The following is a 19,445-nucleotide window of genomic DNA, read 5'->3' as shown; positions in this document are numbered from 1 at the left end:
AGGAAACACCATTCGCTCTTGCCATTCCACTGCGCCTGCATCCGATGAGTAGTACTGGGTCAAGTAATCTCTGACGGCCTTCGCTCGACGTGTGTAGTTTGGTCCCCTTCTTGCCATGAGTCGTTCCATGAGGTTCAGCAACTCCTGCCTCCAAGTACCTGGTACGACATTATGGTGTTGGTCCTCATGGTCGACGTCGGTGCCAGCACATGGGTAGCATCGCAGTGCCAGGTTGTCATGCACACAAAGTTATCTTCTTGCACACCTGTACATCCTGTTGCATCGTCGTCCCAAACACTCGCCATTTCATCTGCAGCAGGCCGAATGTGTTTTCCACCACACGACGAGCATGAGATAATCTGTAGCTGTATAGTCGTTAGGTGGGATCTTGTGATTGGTGGGAGTAGGGCTTCATCATCCACGACTTGAGAGTGAAGGCATCGTCGGCGACTATGTGGAAGGGGATGGGTTCGTCGTCGTTGGGCAGATTTCTGTCTTGTGGGAGTCCTGCTTGGCTGTATGTGATGGCCCTGGCCAGGTTGCACTTCTGCCAGGTTACTCAATCCCCAGCACCTCCTTCTGCACTGACATCGACGAACAGGAACCTGTATTTTGCATCATAGAGGGCCATGAGGACGATGCTGTGGAACTTCTTGTAATTGAAGTACAGTGATCCTCCACCTTTGGGTTTCTTGATCGCGACGTGCTTCCCATCCAGGGCTCCCACACAATTGAAGTAGCTCCACTTTGAGGTGAATCGTTTTGCTACATCATTCCATTCTTCTGGTGTCTTGGGGCACTTCATCACTTCTGGTTTGTATGTATCGATAATGGCTTGGCAGACTAATGGGATAAACTGGCATATGGAACTCTTGGAGACTCTGAAGCTGTATTGGAGACTTGTATAGTCATTCCCACTTGCCAGGTGGCGGATAGTGACTGCCAACTTGAGTCCCACCTCTTGTGCAAGCCGCATCTTCGTGTCCTTCTTCTTCAAAATGGGCGTCAGCCTTTCGACCATCTCTTTGAACTATTCAGGGTAGATGTGTAGAAAGCTCTTGTGTCCTTTGTGACCCTCCCTGTTCAGTTCTTGAAGCAGCTGGTCGTAGTCCCCATGTAGTTGTCGCCGTGTCAGCCACTCCCGAGCCTAAATCCACCCTGCCCTGCCGTCCTTTCTGCGTATTTGTGCAGGTGGGTGTGGCACTGTACTATGTCTTCTCAACCTGCCAATGACCTGGACTGCACAGAGACACAGGACAACTGCCAAAAATCTCTGGGTCTCCTTAGGTGAGAGACTGTGAAGGTCCATAATGCATACTGGCTGGGCGTGGAATGAAGGATGTGCTTAGCAGGCATCTATATATACCTTTGGTTCATATCCGACACAGTGTAGCACGGTGCATGTGCAACAAGCATGCACCATTCCACGTTGTGTTTCGTGCACATGTGCGCGCACTCCACAACAACACTGCAAGCCACCGGCAACACAGCACTACACAGAGTAACAAAGCTGCAAGAGGGCATGCCATAGCATAGCAACACGCACCACAAAACCACACCAACACCGTAACACTGCGCTAGATACCGCAACGTCACCGCAACGTCACCGCAACAACACAATGTAACATGCCTATAACACACCGCACGGGTCCGCTGCATGCCGCCCAATAACGGTCATTTTTTCTCACACCGCATCAATTTTCTGGTGGCTTCTTGCGATCCCACACCGTAACAGCCCATAACACAAAAGTGCGTAGGTGTAAACCTACCTTTAGACAGGAGCATGCTAGTCATACCAACATATTCGCCGCTGCAACTGCGGACTGAGCATGTGTATTGGTATAACACATATGTCTGCTTCAGGGGATCTTGTACCTGTGGGAAGGGTTTATTATTCATAATTAGTTCGTGCGTCCTCCGATTCTGGTAATATATAATTAAGTCAATTTTCTTGGTGCTGTCGACAATGAACACTGAATACAATGCAGGAGGAATTTCTCCTCCCCACAAGTAGGAGAAGACCTGCCACCAACAATGACGCCACTGACCACGAAAACTCCACGGAAGACAATGCCCCCAAACGAGATACTCCTGCAGGCAACGACGATGATATTAGCCATGACGTCCAGCAGCGTTATGCAACGCCCAGCAGCATCACCGCACACCTCAGGAGGTCTAGAAAATTACAAGAACGAAACCATCAGCATGGCGAAAGTGGCCTGAGACCCGGCTCAAGCAACCAATGATAAAGAAGATTTACCGCCGCCAGCCAACAGGAGATCAGCATAGGACAGACCCCCTGCTGATGACCCCAAATATAAGGAGGAAAGACACCACTCCAGAAGCAGTCCACCCTCAGCTTCCTAGCCTAGAGGATGTTTGGCAGCTCGAGACGAAAGCTCACTTTAAGAAAGAGAGAGAGAAAGAAAATCATTAATGACTTTGAAGACTATGATATCATAGTTTATCTGTAAAATTCAAATATGTACACCACTTTTGACCCTGTCTTTGATCATGACCTCTATAGGCACTCTACTAGCCTATTTAAGTAGCACGGAAAAAGCCGCTATTTGGAAAATAGAGAAGAATCTGTACAAGTGTAACGCTGCTGAAGTAGCCATTGCATGAGAAAGGGTCTGTTTCCTAAGTACAATAATAATAATAATAATAATAATAATAATAATAATAATAATAATAATAATAATAATAATAATAATAATAATGATATAATGATAATAATGTAAACAAAAATAGGACTAACGATAATAAAAATACAATAAAAATAAAATTAATATAAACAAAAATTGAAATAAAAGTAATAATAATAAAAATAAAACCTTAAAAATAAAATGAAATAAGAGTGATAAAATAACAATAATAATAATAATAATTAAAGTAAAAATTAAAATATAAAATAAAAAGAATAAAAATAAAAATGTGAAAATAAAAATTGAAACAAAAAGTAAAATAGTAAAAATAAGAAATAATAAAAATAATAAAGTAGAAATAATAATAAGAAAAATAAAAAAGTAAAATTGGTAACAATATACTACTTAAAAATAACAATAACAAAATAAAAATAATAATAATAAAATCATCAAAATAATAATAAAAGAAATAAAAATAAAGATGATAGAAATATAAATTAAAATAATAAAATAATAAAAATAGAAATGAAAATAATAGATAAAATGAAAATAATAAGATAATATTAGTAACGATTTTGAAAATAAGACTGATAAAAATGAAAATTAAAATAATAAAAATGAAACTAACAATAATAAAATAATAATAAAATTACCATTAGATATAAACACAAAAATAAAAAAATTAAAAAATGCAATTTAAAGTAATAAATTTAAGAATAAAAATAACACAAAAATAAAAATAAAAATGACAAAAATGAAATTACCAAATGATAAAAATAAAATAACAAAATGATAAAATAATAATAAAATTAAAAATAGAAATAATAAAAATAAAAATACAAAGAATAAGAATAAGAACAATAAAACCAAAAATAAAAGTATCAAAATAATAATAATAAAAATAGAAATAATAAAAATAAATATGAAAATAACGAAAATATAAATAGAATATTATGATTATAATAAAAGTCTTATTGAAAGATATTGCTGCATCAGCTGCATTCAACTTAAATAGTCTTCTCTATTTTTCTCTGCTACTAGTACAACTGGCGAGTATTGCGCCGATATTACTCATCAGGAGGAGTCAATCTCAGGGATAATGCTTATAAATTTATTTATTTGTCACAGTAAATGAACAATTAGATCAAAATATAATTCGATCTAGTGGCCAACGTTTCTCTCGGTATCATCCGAGCATGATCACGGCAGTGGGTCGGAGCAGACTGTAGATGCTGTCAGAATCTACTCAATATATAGTAGCAGGTCAGCAGGGGGCCAACCGCTCGCTGAGTTTTCATTGGTTGGTGGCGCAATACGTTCCTGCTATTGGCTGGAGGAAGTTTCCTTCATGACACTTCTCGTCGTTGAAGGTCGCGCTGTTGCAGCCTAGCAGACCACCGAGGCTGAGGCATGACTTCCCTGGGTGTTGTGTCACGTCGGCACGCATTGTCATTGGCTGCAGGACTGCTTGTCTCATCTGGTATTCCTTGATTGGGGGTGTCGCTCGGTCTGGTATTAATTGTACTATTATTCATATTCATGGGTCTTCTTAAGTTGGTGGGGAGGAAAAGCACTTCCTGTTTCGTATTTAATGAGGGCTTTTCTTGCTGCATGAAGAGTGCCTCGAGCAGTCGTAAACGTCGCTGGTCAGGAGCCCTCCTGATACAGCAATATCTTTCGATAAAACTTGTTTGAAAGAGGGTCTCCTTCCAATTATAATAAAAATTAGAATAGTAAATATAGAAATAATGATAATAAGATAATGAAAATAAAAATAAAAATAATTATAATACATATATAAAAATAAAATAATATAAATAAAATTAATAAAAAAATAAAATAAAAGTATTAAAAATCAAAATGAAATTAGAAAATAAAAACTAAAATATTAACAACAAAAATGAAATTAAATCATTAAAAATAAAAGTAAAGAGAATAAAAATAAAGATAAAGATAAAAACTAAAAATACTAAAATAATAATATCGATAAAAATAATAAAAATTGATACAGAAATAATACAAAAAAATAAAAACAATAAGTTAATTATCATAAAAATGTAAATAATTATAATATTAATAATAAATACAAAGAAGAAGGGAAAATATTAGAAACAATAATAAAAATGAAATAATCATAATATAAAATACTAAAAATTCAATAAAATAATAATCATTAAATGAAAATGATAAAAATGATAATAAGAATTATAAAATAATAAAAATAAAAATAAAAATAATCAAAAGAATGAAACTAGAAATGAAAGTAATAATGAAAAGATAAATTAAATGATAAAGTAATAATAATGAAAATGAAAAATATATAATAAATAAAAAAAGAATAAAATAAGAATTAAAAAAATATAATAAAAATGAAATAAAAAATAATAATAATAAAGACAGAAGTATAGAAAATAATATAAAAAAATAATAACAATAAAAGTAATGATAATGAAAATAAAAATAAAAACTAAAATACAACCAATAAAAATGAAAATAAAAAAAAATAAAAAATAATAATATAGAAATTTTAAAAAATAATAATATGATACTGATTAATAAAATGAAAATGAAAAAATAATAAGACAAAATAAAAAATGAGACAATAATAATGGTAAAAAATAAAAATAAAAATGAGAATAATAAAAAAAATAAAATAAAAGAAAGGTAGTAATAAAAACAATAGAATATAAAATATAAGATAAATATAATCATATTAAAAATAAAGATAAAAATGATAAAAATATATAATAAAAATAAAAATAATAAAATAAAAATTGAAATAAAAGCAATGAAGATAAAATAAAAATAAAAACAATAAAATAAATATGATGAAATATTAATAATAAAGTTGAAAATATAAATAGAAAAATTAAGATTAAAAGAATAATAACGAAATATGAAAGTAATACAAATTGAAACAGAAATAATAAAAGAATAATAATAAGAATAATAACAAATAAAAAAGGTAAAATATGAATAATGAAGATAAAAAATAAAGATGAAAACCAAAAAATGAAAATGAATATAAAAATATCAAAATAATTAAAATAAAATAAAAAAAAATAAAAATAACACAATAATAATAATAATAATAATAATAATAATAATAATAATAATAATAATAATAATAATAATAATAATAATAATAATAATAATGAAATTGAAATAAAATAATTATGATGAAATATTAATAATAAAAATAAAGATAATGAAGATAAAAATAATAAAGATAATAGGTAAAATTAATTAATTAATCTACACGGTCTTTCCAATTCTCCTAATAAGTAGTTTTTTTGACTCAGCTAGGTTGTTGAGTAGAATTCCAATATTCATATTATTCGTTATAAATAGGGTATTTGTCAAAAACATTTTATCAAAAATAAATTATCATTATTTCATGGGCTGGTGTAGTCTACATGTTTCGACCTACTCCGTGTCTTCATCAGGGCGTTGGTGAGGGCGAACTAGATAAATGCTGTTGTTGTTTTGTTTAAGATTAAGCCAGCATTTTTTTTTATTGTCTTATGGGCTTATGTGATTTGCACGAAGTTGTATTTTGATGTTGTATTTTTTCTTTGTAGGCCATGTACCTGCAAGGTACTATGTCACTTTGTGGACAAATTTGTACCAATAATTGTATAATTTTGTCAATAAAAATAACTAACTAACTAACTACTGGCACGGGCTCTTGCTTCTTAGTAGCCCGTAACTGGTGATGGATGAAGGATTTTTTTCTGCAACATACCATTCGGCTCCAGTTTACCAACTGTGCCAGAAATGAAAAAGTTTAGTGAGAAATAAAGTTTTATAGAAGTAAGTCCCAGTAAGTAGCAGAGCGTTGGAAGGAAAGGATGAATTTCGAGTTAGAGAGAAAGTTTGGGACTCATAGTTCCCTTGGGATGTGATGAATGATGTTAATGAAGTGAATGGAAGAATTTTATCTTATACACAGGATGGCTGTTTGCCATTATATATTGCTCACTTGAGAGTGGCTAAGATGAAGTGTTGCTCTTTACAGACCGCTCGTTAATGTTTTGCAAAGAGGAACAGGGATGGGATGATTAGGTGAGGCAGCTGTTGTTCGAATTGAACAATAGGTGCTTGGGTTTGAAGGTTGGGTAAGGTAGGGTTGTATGCGGTTTAGCAGTGTCTCTCTGTATACAGATTTCCTTGTGAGAAGTTCGAAGAGAACGAAGATTCGTTCTATTGTAAGTGTAATTGAACTTTCATCCTCTGCTTTCGGAACTCGGTTGGCACTGTTTAAGCTGTCTGAAGTGGAAGGAGAAGGATGGGTCTGGGATGAATGGCTGTCAACCTTAGAGGTAGACGGGAGTTTAGGATTGGAAGGAAGGGGAGAGGAAGGTTCTAAAGTGCTTGGTACTGCTTCTCTGGGCGTCGACTTGTCGCTGGCTATCTTCTGCAGTGCTACTTCTACTTCTCTCTGTAGCTTTGTCTTGGTATTCCAACTTCTTCCTTAAGTTTTGGAATGGCATTTGAAGGTCTAGTGGGCGGTAAAAGTTGAGAAGTCGTCTTGATCTTCTCAATTTTTTTTTTGGTTGAAACTTACACTTTTAGTTCCATGCATGGTGCTGCAGAGAGCAGTATGGGCACTTCCTTTTAACTTTCTCTCCTCTTTCTAAAACAAATATGCATTAATTGGTTGGGTGAGTTTTGCTGCATACACTACAGCTCTCTGTGGCTGTGCAGCGGCTGCTATGGTGACCAAACTTATGGCATTTGAAGCATTGGAGTGGCTCTGGAATGAAGGCTTCAGCGGGGAATGATCCTAATATTCAAGGGAGACTTGTTTGGGGATTGCTCCTTGGAAGGTGGCGATGACTTCCTTGTAGGAATAGTGGTCGTTACAGATTTAATAGTGCATCTTTTAGCATCTATCATATTTTCCATTTGTGGAATGGGGTCAAGTGGTAGGATGGTTGGATATCTGCAAATGACTGCTTTCTTGATTTTCTCCGATGGGTCTTGCAGTGTTAAGCCAGTATTCCCACGAAGAATCTCGGCTGTGTCTCTCCTTTCTGGGGTAATTATCATATCACCCACTAGATTTGGTATGACAGACATTTTTAGAGTAGGATTTTCTTTCTCCAATCTTGCTACAGCATAGAAGGCTCTGTATTTTGGAAGAGGTGAAGAGGTATTGGTTATAACTGTCTTGGTGGGAAGAGGGTTCCTTTCTTCTTGGATTGGTATTTTCCTGACAGCTTTCTTCTTCTTACATACAGTGGTCCATTTTTCAGTGTTGGATTCGTCTTCTGACACAGAAGGAGGAGGGCTAGTCATTTCGGTGTTTCCATTATTTGAGTAAGTTTCAATCGATGTGTTATACATGTAGAGTGTTCGTGTGTTCTCTTACCTGCTTCTTTCTTCCAGATGATTCATTCTGCGTTCTGGTTCTATGTTTTATGTCTATTCTTTTTTTTTAATTGGTAGTTCTGGATTAGTAGTATCTAGCCTCTCAGGAGTGTTTAAGTGAGACGAACAGCAGAGTTTTCTTTCTTTACTATTGCAAGGATTACAAGTTACAGTTACACAAGTTACAACTTAAGATTCAAAATCTGGTTAGGACCACTAATTGCTGTGGAATGAATTGCTTCTTTATGACGGCGCGTGGTCCTCTCTGCTCTGGTTCTGTCGTCCTGCAATCAGCTACCCCCACGATCGATTTTCCCAACCTCTTAAGGCAGTGTATGTTCCAGGTCCCCGCCCAAACAGGGTCTTGATTAGTGGAGCTGACTCTCTCTTATCTTACCCCATCCCTTTTTAGGTGGGGTTAACGGGGTTAACGTGTTAATATCTCCTCTTGAAGGTGGAGCTTGCTAATTAACATGTTAATACCTCCTCTTGAACGTGGAGCTTCATTACCGATAGAAGCTAAGTGGTTTTGCCAGCGTCCTGTGACTAATAAGTTTGTTACATCTACGGTTGTTGACTAAATTTGACTCACATACGTCTCTCTCTCTCTCTCCTCTCTCTCTCTCTCTCTCTGTCTCAATAAATTTACTGCACTCTGATTATTCTCTCTTTTATGTTTTTACACTACCCTTTCTAATATTATTTCTCATAGCTATTATTACATCACTCAGTCACTTACCAAACATTGTCTTCAATGTTTTAATATATATAAAAAATTGTATATAATAAAAAATGTTAATGAATACAATATATATATATATATATATATATATATATATATACATATACATATGTATATATATATATATATATAATATATATATATATATATATATATATATTAGTTAGTAATCTTGTGCAACTTTTAAATCTCAATTCTTAGCTTTATTGTAATTTATTTTATGCTATCTATTTTGTACAGCCCTCGAAAATGTAATGAAGACATTACGAAACGTTGGGAATAAATTGACCCTTTTATCAAGTCTTTATGTCCTTCTCCTCATTGATATATATAATATATATATATATATATATATATATATATATATATATATATATATATATATATATATATATGTATGTATATATTTTATAGCATGCATAAAGGTACAAGAGATAATTTCTGTTTATACATAAATGTGTATGATTTAAATTTGAGTGTGTGTGTGTGTGTGTGTGTTTGTATGTCCAAAATGGTCTACGTTGGTTAACGGTTGCTGATTCGTGTTGGGCGGGGTCTCAGCGACCTGAGTAAGGATGTTACTTGACTTTCGCTGACGCTGGGTCTTCTCATGCCTTCCAAGGGGCGCGATGTTCTCGGTGGATTGGGGCGCGCTGTCTGGTCCCTGTTGGCTTGGGTATTCCTTCTCCTGCTGGAGGGGAGTATATGGTCCGATTCTTGTTGGACGTTCAAGGTCGGCTTCTGAATAGCGATGCTCACTGCTTCCGTTATTAAGAGGCGACCGTAGTTGTCTTCTCTGTGTACGACCTGGGTGCCTTCTATGAGCTCTTGTAGAGATGGCTTCCTGTCGTGAACATCTATGTAATGTTGATGGATGGCCCCTTGATTTCTATGAGCTTATTTTATGGTAAGGGGCTTTTGGGGTTACCCCAAAAGCCCCTTACCATAAAATAAGCCTCAGGATATATAGTAAGCCCAACCTTGTAGCAGCCTTAATAATGAAGAACAGCACCGCTCCGGGGGGACCGAAGGAGATGTGCACGAATGTAGTTTACAAATTTACTTGTCCAGAGGAGGTGTGTAAACCTCACAGCCAAAACTACATCGGGCACACTACAACGACCCTTCGGAGACGTCTGCTGGCTCATAGAAATCAAGGGGCCATCCATCAACATTACATAGATGTTCACGACAGGAAGCCATCTCTACAAGAGCTCATAGAAGGCACCCAGGTCGTACACAGAGAAGACAACTACGGTCGCCTCTTAATAACGGAAGCAGTGAGCATCGCTATTCAGAAGCCGACCTTGAACGTCCAACAAGAATCGGACCATATACTCCCCTCCAGCAGGAGAAGGAATACCCAAGCCAACAGGGACCAGACAGCGCGCCCCAATCCACCGAGAACATCGCGCCCCTTGGAAGGCATGAGAAGACCCAGCGTCAGCGAAAGTCAAGTAACATCCTTACTCAGGTCGCTGAGACCCCGCCCAACACGAATCAGCAACCGTTAACCAACGTAGACCATTTTGGACATACAAACACACACACACACACACACACTCAAATTTAAATCATACACATTTATGTATAAACAGAAATTATCTCTTGTACCTTTATGCATGCTATAAAATATATACATATATTTGTACTCCCGTATTTAGATTTCTATATTCATTTTCATTCCTGTATGTAATTTTGTAATTTTTATCTAAAACCAACATGTAACACACACACACACACACACACACACACACAGACACACACACACACACACACACACACATATATATATATATATATATATATATATATATATATATATATATATATATATATAAATTTGTTTCTCCAACTCTGAAAGAAAGAAATAAGTGTAATAAATCATTGTAAAAAATCATAGTAAATGTTAAACATATCAAATCATAAGCATAATAAATGAACACTCAGAATACTAACAAATGAAAACAATAATATGTAAGAAATAATGTGGATATTAATTGTTAATTATGGATAATTTCTTTTCATTTCTGTCAGTATCCCTTGTATCTTTTTGATAATCAAATGCCTCACTATTATGATAAACAAAACAACAGTGACTACTATTACCACTAGACTTACAAATGATAAAACTGGAGATATCTGTTGTTTATAAAAAAATAGTTATCAACATAATTCAAGTTTTCATGTTTCTTTAGTTCTAATTGAGGCAATTTAAACTCATCTATTTCATATGTATAATTCTTATATGGCACATGTTTGTTGAAATGGTATTCAGTGAAAAGGTGTGGTTCATAGTATAACTGATTTGCTATAACTAACTTACATGATGTTGCAAAAGACGCAATATTTTTGAACTTCAATTGGGTGGTGACATTATAACAGTATCTAATGAAAACACAAAAATATCTTCATTCACTATAGTTGCTTCAAAAGTCTTATTAAATGGTTCAGTACACATCCTTTTCTTGATTTTGTTTTAACACCATTTGCTGAACACATTGATAAGCATTAGTAGTTTTATACAAGTTATCAATACCACATATATATTCTTTTTCCTTCAATATTACACTTTCATTGAATTGTTCATCAGTTAAAAAGACTGGCATTAATCCATGTTCTTCCAATGTAAAATGGGTACTAAGGCCTTTTCTAATAATTATTTAATTCTCAATATACATAGGTAAGGGATGTACAGAAACTAGCACATTTGTGATGTTAGTGTTGAAAGGTAGAACTCAAATAATTCTTTCATGGATTACTTTGGTACTTATCAAGTTATAGTACATAAAAATATCTTCTACTAAAGGTGTGCAATACTTCTAAATTAAATAAAACTTAATAATGTCTTCTAATTCTTTTGGGGTGATTAAGGTTGGGCTCAAAATACCTTTGTAAGGAAGAAAGACAGCACTGAGCATTTCTTGATGTTCCTGTAACATCATTTCACTTTCTAGTGCAAAGGTATTTAAAAACTATATTTTCTATCTTATTGAGTTCCTTTGTTACATTCTGATTGACTTGATTTATAAAACCTTAAATTTTTCTATTTTCTCTGCATTTTGATTGTAAGAGGCAATCCCTTTATTCATCACTGTACCCCTAGCAGCTGCCCACTTTTCAAGTCTGTCTATTCTTTCCTTTTCTTGTTCTACATTTGCTTCGGCAGCAACTCCAAACAATTGATTTAGAGCAGTTCCAATGAAGGGTAAGAGGGATCTTTTGGACCTTGTTCTCAGTGTGTTATCTATGTTCATGCTCAACCTTTCCAGTCATGACATGGCACTGTTATTATCACCCTTCTGTAGGATTGCTTTAACACCTTTTTGGATTTCTCTTAGTTCACATTCACTTCTGAGCACTGTGGAGATGTCTCTACTAACTATTCCTAGGTCCTTGATCATTTTGATTTTTCCATGTTTGTTTAACAGGGTACCTTTTCTTATCTCCACCTCTGAGGAGACGAGTCCAATTATAACTAAGGGTGTTATAGCCGCATGTTTGCCTCTGCAAAAATAGACTTAATCAGAATTTCTACATATATGTATATATATAATATATATATATATATATATATATATATATACATATATATATATAATAATAAAAGGAGCCCATAAAAACACCAAAATAGAGAAAGCAATACTATATTTCAGAGACTGCTGTCTCCCTCTTCAGGTAGATGAATGAAAAAAGTTTACAGAAAAGGTGGTATTTATACCAAGAGATCCATCCACAGGTAAGCCAATTTAGGTCACCCCGCTGATAATCTTCCTTTTATCTTCTTATGCATTGGTTGAATGAAAATCTTGTCGATCACATCTGAATCCTATGCTCCTTTTGAGATGTTCATTACCTGCCTCTCTTTTATTAGGGCCGATTCCATCATTTGACTCTTGTACCGGCAGTTGCTGCTATAAATTATATGTGACAAATTCCAGTTTATTCTATGGTTATGTTCATTTATATGGTTGAAAATAGCTGAGTTCTGTTGTCCATACCTAACTGCCCGTTTGTGTTGTATTAATCTTTGGGGAAGTGATTTTCCTGTAAATCCGATGTAAGATTGGTCACAGTCCTGGCATGGTATTTCGTAAACCCCCGTGTCCTGCCTCTCTTTTATTAAGGCCGATTCCAGCATTTGACTCTTGAAATATTAAAGAAATTTAAAGTAATTAATCCTAAACTACCCTACTTTTATGGGAAGGAAACTCACAAAGACAATCTTCCATTTAGACCCATCGTTTCATGTGCTGGAGCTTTCAATTACAAAATTTCTAAATGGTTAGCTGCCCTCCTTTCCCCTTTTTTAGGCACTTTTTCACCCAGTCACATTAAACATTCGGAAGATTTTTGTCACAGATTCAGAGAAGTACATATAACTCTTCACAACATAAAACTTTTAAGCCTTGACGTAGATTCCCTATTCACAAAAGTACCAGTACAGGACGTTCTTCAGTTTTTGAGTGAAAACTTATCCCCGATTCAGATAATTTCCCATTGGCGCTTGACAAAATAATAAAGTTAGTTGAATTATGTGCATCTAATAACGTATTTTCATTCGGGGAATCATTCTATAAGCAAAAATTCGGGTGTAGTATGGGTAGTCCTTTAAGTCCTGTTTTAGCCAATCTGTACATGGAATACTTTGAAATTACAGTAATAAATGCAATAAAATCCAAAAACATGCTGTGGATGAGATATGTAGATGATATTCTAACATTTTGAGATAATAGGTGGGGCAATTTTAATGAATTCCTTTCAAAATGAAACGCATTAGTGCCCAGCATCAAATTTAAAGTTGAATGGGAAACAGACAACAAAATTCCATTTCTTGATGTTTTAATAATCAGAGACACGACAGAATACAAATTTACCATATACAGAAAACCAACGTTCTTACTTTCATATATTCACTACTTTAGCTATCTCGACATTGCTATCAAGATAGGTGTAGCAAGCAACCTGTTCTTAAGAGCCTTACGAATTTGTTCCCCAGAGTTCATGGAAAAATAATTTGAACTAATTTGCAAACAACTTTCGTCTTTAAAGTATCCTGACCATATAATTGAGAAAGCAATTCATAAAACAAACATAATTTTTTACCGACCCCCTCAAGACAAGACCAGAGATACACCCAACAATAAAATAAAAATTCCACACCTGGACAGGATTAAGATGGTGACTCAGACCCTCAGAAAATCTAACCCTTTTGCATTTACTTACCCAAACACCTTAGCCAAATCCCTGATTAACGTCCAACAAAAGGTATCTCCCAAGGACACAGGGGTTTACGAAATCCCATGCTAGGACTGTGACCAATCTTGCATCAGATTTACAGGAAAATCACTTCCCCAGAGATTAATACAACACAAATGGTCAGTTAGGTATGGACAACAGAACTCAGCTATTTTCAACCATTTAAATGAACATAACCATAAGATAAACTGGAATTTGTCACATATAATTTATAGCAGCAACTGCCGGTACAAAAGTCAAATGATGGAATCAGCCCTAATAAAAGAGAGGCAGATAATGAACATCTCAAAAGGAGCATGGGATTCAGATGTGATCGACAAGATTTTCATTCAACCAACGCTTAAGAAGATTAAAAGAAGATTATCAGTTGGGGTGATCTAAATTGGCTTACCTGTGGATGGATCTTTTGGTATAAATACCACCTTTTCTGTAAACTTTTTTCATTCATCTACCTGAAGAGGGAGACAGCAGTCTCTGAAATATAGTATTGCTTTCTCTATTTTGGTGTTTTTATGGGCTCCTTTTATTAGATAGAATTCTGTTGTAACAGGACATTTTTACCAGTCATATATTATATATATATATATATATATACATATATATATATATATATATATATATATATATATATATATGTTGTAACTAATAAGGAAAATGGCGTTTTAGGTCTAACGGGCGACTAAAATGACGATTAGGTCTAACTGTAGAATTTAATGTTAATTTAAGTTAAATGATTCTATTTTTGTTATAGAAAATATTTAACTTAAATAAATGATTCTATTTTTGTTATAAAAAATATTTAACTTAAATACTTACAATTAAATAAAATAATAAAAAGGATAAGTGATTTTTATTTACATTAAAATAATAAAATAGATAATTGATTTTTATTTACCAAAAAATAAAAATAAAATAAAAAAAATACAAATAATTGTTGTTGTTAAATTATTATGTCGCAAATATTAAATAATAATGATAATCAATTTCTGAATAAATTTTAGGCAGTCGTTTTTAATAGTCAAAACACACACCCAAAAATAATTCTTGACTACCTTATTAAAATGAAAATGACAAAGAAAACTAAATACATGGAATACTATTGTATTTTAAGCAACTCCTGATAAGAAGAAAAAATCATGGGGTACACCATATATATTACATTAATTAATCTACAACAAACAATATATATATAATAATAATAATAATAATAATAATGAATAAATTCTATATTTACTTTATACAATTTTTCATCATCCTATTATTTAGGATTTATGAGATATAACACTCTAATAATTATTATTACAAAACATTGAATGAAAAAATTGAATCATTATTATACTGTTGTAAATTTTATGATATTGAAAAGGTAAATTTATTTAATTGTAAAAATTTTTAAATAATTATGTTGTATGATTTTCATTGATGGTAATAGCACTGTTTAGGATTGGTTGTTTTTCTTTTGCCGAGAGATAGACTACAAATAACTTTCCCAGAATCAATACAGCAGAGAATGTTGTATAAAGGCAAATTTAATTGTAGTAAAACAATTATAAATAAAACATAAAAAATAAATAATTTTTTTAAATTGTGGTAAAAAAATCACAAAACATAATTTTGTATTTTGTATATAATGATTATTATGAAGATAAAACATATTTTGAGAAAGAAAATAAGTTTTATCCAAATATAGAGATTACCGGACGAATAGATAAAGATGAAATTCTTTTTTTTTGGGGTCATAAAATTCTGTAATTCTACATCATCCTAGATCAGGTTTCATTTCACTTTTTACAATGATATTTTGTTTGAATAATGATATTGATAATAAGTTATCTTTTTAAACTCCCAAAAAGAGGTAAATAGAATGAGGTGCATGCACGTGTTCCCATTTAAAAGCCATGAGCGCCTCATGTGCCGGCACTATATGCATTCCTTTGTAACTCCGTAAACAGAGGAACTTTTTTATTGGTGTCCATGAGAGGCCATTATACTTACTCATGCGCATCCCCCAGACATGTGATCTGCTTTTGCAAGAACGAGCACTTGGCTAGCATTAAGCAGGGACCTGTTCAATCTCAAGCCTTAAGCAGGAAGTGTTCAATCTCAAGCCTTGAGGGGATAATAAGAGCCTGTTACTCAGTGCTTGGTTGGGTGCTATTCCCTCCGTTTTTCTCCTAGAATAACACATTACTTCATCCGTGGTATTTTTGGAAAAGTATTTTTTAGAGATAGTATAATTAATTACTTTCTGTAAATTTATTAAATTCCTTATTCTAACACATATATTAAATATACAATAATAAAATAATATAATAAAAAACTCTATTTGAAATACAACAGATTTAATGTGTTTAATATCGACTTAATAGTTAAAATGCAATTTATCTTACAAAAAAAATAAAAAAAAAATATTTTACTTCTTTAAAAAAAATAAAAAATATTTTTATTATTTGATTTATTTTATTTACATATATTTCATTATTTTTAACCTCACATAATCTTTCATACTACTTTAATGAGCATAAAAGACGAAAGTTTTAAACAGCCCGCCGCCACATTATTCGCGGTCCAAAACTACAATTAGCGCATAAAAAAAAAGACGAAAAAAAAGTGGTAGGAAAACATGTTCGTTCCGGAACACGACCCTCAGAACAAACCCGCACTTACACACACTGGCACTTCATTAAGTGGGAGGTGGGTCTTCTTACCTCCTCTCGTTACTAAGTGCCACCTCCTAAACCCTATTTGCAACTTCGTTAACAGGACGTAGCATTCGGGCTAGTTAGGACACAGGGATAACTTGGTTACAATACATGCCATAGACTACCTGGATCAACCTATGTGGAAACTTTTTATTTTATTTTATTTCATAATCATAATGATTCTGATAAAGAACGTTGATGATGATGATGATGATTCTTGCATTTTAATGATTTTTTTCTATTTATCAATTCATTAATTAATGTTTTTTTTTAATAAGTGAGACTACTTCTTTCAGTTTTTTCTTTTACTAAATTCTTTGGAAGCTTGAAACGCAAGTCAATAGTCCCTGAAGGCTTGTTCCATATGAATAGGGTTCAACTTCTGAGTATTAATAATAATAATAATAATAAAAATAGTGAATAGTGGTGATTATCATCATGGAACTGGTATTCATAATGATTATGATAATCGTAACGATGACGTTGACAACAAGATGGCACAAAAATTGCATGTTTTACCTATTAAAATACTTCAGATCGCTTTCATCTTTCGCTTGGCAACATTACACACCTCTAGGATGCAAGGGTAGAGCATGAATGTAATATTAGGTCCAATTGACGCCACTTACCACTACTGTCTCTCTCTCTCTCTCTGACAAGCATTGTGATGTTGATATAACCCACGTTTTTAAGCGTAAAAATAATTGAAGAAAAAAATGTAAAAATATATAAATGTATATGAAGGGTTACTATCGACATAATCATTAAAAAAAACTGTTTTTTCTCCCAATGTTAAGTAAAACTGTCAGTAAATAGTTAAAACACAACATAGCAACTGTTCTCCCGGTTGCGCTATCTTTTGAGTGCAGGGTGTTTTCAGTTTCTGTATCTTATTCCATATATTTTAACTCATATAAATCTATTAACATACATACGGCCGTTCCCTTTAACCACTGTCACGTATTTATATGTCTGCTCTTTCCAGCCAAATAATAATAATAATAATAATAATAATTTATCCCTTGGACATAGAATTATCAGCGTGGTGCCATTGGAAAATAACATTCTCTTAGGATAGACACATTTGCATTGTTTCGTGTAAGGAGGTTTATTCGTTGTACATAAAACCCTTTCTTCTTTTGACGCTCTAAAATTTATAAATAATAGGATACAACAATGGCCCTGCGAATTATTGCTCTTACAAATCATCAGATTTTTCTTTTGACAAGCCATAATAATGGTATGTAATAAAGTTGATTCCAAAAGACCTCACATATTGTAGTCCGTATAATCCTCCAGTCTTTTGGCTGAAGCTAAAAGCTAGGTTTGTTATGAATTCTACATCATCCACGATGCATGTCCGTTTAGTACATAGAAACAAAAATAAGGTGAGGTTTCATATATATATATGTCACTTAGAAATTCTATACAGTTTACTTTTATTTAGTATATATCTTATATAATATGTATATATATATTAACAAGGTAAGATTGGACACGAAACGAAGGCGGCCTAGACCCTCCCCACACCCACTGACACAGCCAGGCTCGCTCTCTCTCTCTCCCGCCCCACCCAATCCCCCCCCCCCCCCCCCCCCCCCCCCCGCCCCCCCCCCCCCCTCCTCCCCCCCCCCCCCCTCCCCCCCCCCCCTCCCCCCCCCCCCCCCTCTCTCTCTCTTCTCTCTCTCCACCTCTTTCTCCATCCTAACAAACATTTGTACTTTTGTTTATTGAGTGAACATATGAAAACCATGTTATTGGCCAGAGAAACAAGTTCTGTTATTTATCAGTGAGCCTCATAAAGCATGTACATTTCTCACTTAGACTAAATAGAAGCCAATACACCCAGGTGCATCCATCTGATTATTTACTTTTCTTTTATCAGATATGTCCAGAAATACGGACATATATAATATTTTAGTAAAAATGTTCGAAAGTCATAATGGGAATTCTAAGCATTTATTTATAGAAAATGTAATTACATAATAATTCGGTAAATACATAGTCTCGTAGCATTCAATGTCAAGGCCAATCTCTAACACTAAGGAAAAAAAAAAGGAAAAAGGAGGAATTCACCCACACTGGGAGGTAAGGATTTCTCTCCCCCCCCCCCCCCACCCCCCCCCCCCCCACCCTGAGAACAACCCATCAGTCGCGCAGCAGAACAGCCCGGGCATACCAGTAGGTAGTATCCCCTCGAGTGGGGGGCTAGTGGTACCGTCCCAAGGGTTCCCGTACACTCTCGCAATGCAAGGCGCCTCTCTGCATATTTTAAAATTGTGGCCGCTCTGTGTCACTAAGGAAATTATGCTTATATAAGCAATGTTCTCATACATAGAAAAATACACACCTACGTTTTAAACAAAGACGAATGCATACGTCTATTACAAACTTGCGTGAATAAAGAAAACACTCACTATGGAGTAAAGATAAGAAAAATTATTGACCTCTTGAACCAATCCCATTTCCCTGAAATACTTAATAAACACTCACCACTCCATAATGGGAACAAAAGGAACTCGAAATTCTCCGTAAAAACGCGTAAATCTCGCCGGCACAATACAAATGCGGCTGGTGGGCAACACTCCCTTACAAACAACACTCCCTTACAAACACCCCCCTTACAAACTAGATTGGGTTGCTTGCCTCACGACTCCCACATGGACTTGCCAACATGTCTACAACAATGTTTAGGGAATTTTCTTAGTTTTCTCCTGGGTA

The 19,445-nt window shown here is 34.2% G+C and overlaps 1 protein-coding gene across 1 annotated transcript; it reads right to left on the bottom strand.

Moving 5' to 3' along the window:
* Positions 1-559: 559 nt before the first annotated feature.
* Positions 560-1,021, bottom strand: LOC135203412 (uncharacterized). Its single transcript, XM_064233140.1, has one exon. The coding sequence runs from the start codon at positions 1,019-1,021 to the stop codon at positions 560-562; it is 462 nt and encodes a 153-aa protein (XP_064089210.1).
* Positions 1,022-19,445: the final 18,424 nt, after the last annotated feature.

This window comes from Macrobrachium nipponense, chromosome 36 (assembly GCF_015104395.2).
Source record: "Macrobrachium nipponense isolate FS-2020 chromosome 36, ASM1510439v2, whole genome shotgun sequence".
Classification (NCBI taxonomy): Eukaryota; Metazoa; Arthropoda; class Malacostraca; order Decapoda; family Palaemonidae; genus Macrobrachium; species Macrobrachium nipponense.
The sequence above is the reverse complement of the archived record's forward strand: the minus strand, read 5'-3'. Positions and strand labels throughout refer to the sequence as shown.